Genomic DNA, 3166 nt, shown 5'->3' with positions numbered 1-3166 from the left:
CATGGTGGAACGGAAGAAATTTTTTATCAATTTTAATTTCGAAAAACTTCTTTCACATGAAGCAATGGATACACAGAGAGTCAAAAAGAATCGTAGACACAGGGACAAGTTTGGCAGAGATTCACAAAAATCCCATTTCACAATGAACTCTAGGAACTGCAATGTTGTCCATTTCGTTGCTTCTTCAAAGCTGATTTTGGCAGCTTCCAAATGCCTCCGAAGGCGTTCAATTTCCACATAGATGTCTTCATCTGAAAATTCGTCAAAAATCTCACTCAATTTTGGAGTATAATTCCGAAGATCCTTTTCTGTTGTAACAACCAAAGAGTTTGGCTGAATAATCCCAAAGATTGAAAGGATTTTTTCCATTGCCTTAGAACGAATTATCAACTCCTGATTAAACCTATCAAGGCACTCAAACATAGCTCTTTTAATTTCCTCTGGCAATGTGAGACCAGCATCTTTTGCCTTCTCGCCTGGCATTGTTTTCCTGAGCTTTACTCTCCCTCTTCTCTCCATAGAAATGTTCATTTCCTCACACATTTTAGTTGCATAACAAATGGCCCTCTCCACAATTTCGTTTCTTTGATTTGCAAGAAACAATTTCAGTGCTTGTAGCTTCACAACTGACTTTTCAAGAGTAATTCCCACTGTTTGTAAATACTTTTGTGTGATATTAGTTTCTTCCAGAACTTCACACCAGAAAGAAAGGTAACACAAAAATGAAAAATCACATACAGCAGCCAGCAACGTCTGAGCTGATCCTCTTGTGTCCACATTTTCTTGGGGATTACACAGGATTTCAAGGGCTGAAGTCAATTTTTCAAAATTTGCCCTCACAGGTTTCACAGCATCATAATGTGCACACCATCTTGTCTGGGAAAGTCTTTTCACTGTCATGGCTACATTCTCCATCAGCAGTTCCCAACGATGAGTGGAAAATTAAAAGAAGGAATATAATCTCTCCAATGTTCCAAAAAAAGTCACACAGGAAGCAACACTTCCAAATGAGTGCACCCCACAAAGGTTCAGAGAATGGTTTGCACAAGGCACAAACAAAGCCTTTGGATTAATCTCTTTTATCTTTGCCTGAACACCACCATGAATTCCTGCCATAGTTGCAGCATTGTCGTATCCTTGACCACGGCAAAGGCTTATGTCCAATCCATCTTTCTCCAGATGTTTTAGGATATTTTCTGTGAGGTCAGCAGCAGTTTTTCCAGCAATAGGGAAGAAGCCCAAGAAAGATTCCTTTACTTCAACATGGTCACCTTCAATGTGGACATGTCTAATCACCTCACACATCTGATCAGTGTGGGACACATCAGGGGTGCTGTCAAAAAGAATCCCAAAGTACTTTGCTTTCTTGATGTCAGCCACTATTTTCTCTTTCACGTGATTCCCCAGGAGACAAATGAATTCGTTCTGAATTTTTGGAGACAAATAGGAGTACATTCTCTTCCCAGATGTAATAGAATGTTTAAGTCTTATGAAATGTTCCTTTAAAACTGGATCATAATTTGAGAGCAAGCCTACCAATTCCAGGAAGTTTCCTTTGTTTGCTGATGCCATGGTTTCTCTATGACCACGAAAAGGTAGATTCTGGCGAGCCATAAACAAAGTTACATCCAAGAGGCGATGCAAAATATCCCTCCATGTCTTTTTCATTTTGTCCATAGTTGTTTGATGGACTTGATCAATGCATTTATGTAGCTTCAATCCTGCTCTCAAGGTCTTCCATTTCTCCAAGCATGTAAGATGCAGTTCAGAAGCCTCATGATCAGGCACCCTTGGGTTCAGTTTCCACCACACTTGAAACCCAGTGACAAAACTGGAAGTTCTGGTTGTGTCTTCATTAAGAGCAAAAAGTCTGCAGCAAAAACAAAACAAACTTTCTTTTGAAGGGGAGTACACCATCCACGTTCTAAGAACTTTCTCTCCATTTGGCAGAGCTTTATAGAACCATGATGTGGTCAGCTGTCGACTCGTCCCTTTTGATTTCTTTCCTTGCCTTTGAACCACACCGAAAGGCCCATCCCTATTTTGGAAAGGTTCACTTCCCCTTTTAATGAGGTCCACTTTTAAGTCATCTGGAACTGGGACTGGCCAAGCAGCAATATCAGAATAAACTGATAGTTTACCAGTCTCCTCTTCCTTTTCTTCCTCTTCTTCCTCTTCCGAAAAGTCTTCCTGGTGCAAACTTTTGCTGGCATCTCCCTCTTCCTCCTCCTCTTCTTCTTCCTCTTCCTCTTCAACAAAGTCTTCCTGGTGCAAACTTTTGCTGGCATCTCCCTCCTCCAATTCTTGTATATTTTTATATAAACCTTGAGAAGATACTTCTGGTGTTTCACTAGATTGAATGTCTTCAGTATCTTCTCCTACTTCGGTAGATGTTGAGGGTACCACATATTTTAAAATTGATCCAGACATTGCCTCAGCTGACTTTTCTCTCGCCTTCTTCATTTTTCATTGCTGAAACCCACTTGGTTGATTTCTCTTCATATTGGTATTTTCTGAAAAAAATCATAATATATTTCTGTTGTAGGGTCATTCAAGGGGATCTGTCCTATATCTCTCCTACATAGATTCATTTTAACTGATAAAGTTTCTAAGAAGACCTAACAAATGAGTGACAAACATTACAAATTAAGTACTGGCTAAGCAGCTAAAGACACTATAAACTAAAAAAAGTTCTGATATTATAATCAGGAGTCACCATAACATTGTTCTCTTTTCATTTAAGCATTTGCATATATAGTGGTGTTGCCATGTCTACTCATGATTATATATACCATATGAACCAGACACTGACTGTGGTATAGCATGACACCTATCACTATATACTGAGCCAGGCAGCGACAGTGGCACAGCATAATGCCTATCACGCTATACTGAGACAGACATTGACGGTGGTGCAGGTTAAGTAATTTCATTATATATTGAGGCAAACATTACGGTGAAACAGCATAACTCCTATCACTATACACTGAGCCAGATACTACAGTGGAACAGCATAACACCTATCACTATAACTGAGCCAGATATTGATGGTGGTCCAGCATAACCGCTATCTTTATATACTGAGCTAGACACTTATAGTAGTACAACATAACTATCATTATACACTGAGGCAGACATTGACAGTTGTGCAGCACAACTGCTATCA

General features: G+C 39.5%; 1 protein-coding gene across 1 annotated transcript; it reads right to left on the bottom strand.

The window, feature by feature from the left end:
• Positions 1-2657, bottom strand: LOC128483808 (zinc finger MYM-type protein 1-like). Its single transcript, XM_053460106.1, has one exon. The coding sequence runs from the start codon at positions 2461-2463 to the stop codon at positions 943-945; it is 1521 nt and encodes a 506-aa protein (XP_053316081.1). The 5' UTR covers positions 2464-2657; the 3' UTR covers positions 1-942.
• Between the last annotated feature and the right edge of the window lie 509 nt (positions 2658-3166).

The sequence above is a fragment of the Spea bombifrons genome, chromosome 3, assembly GCF_027358695.1.
Source record: "Spea bombifrons isolate aSpeBom1 chromosome 3, aSpeBom1.2.pri, whole genome shotgun sequence".
In the NCBI taxonomy this organism is placed as follows: Eukaryota; Metazoa; Chordata; class Amphibia; order Anura; family Pelobatidae; genus Spea; species Spea bombifrons.
This window is presented reverse-complemented; position numbering and strand designations above follow the sequence as displayed.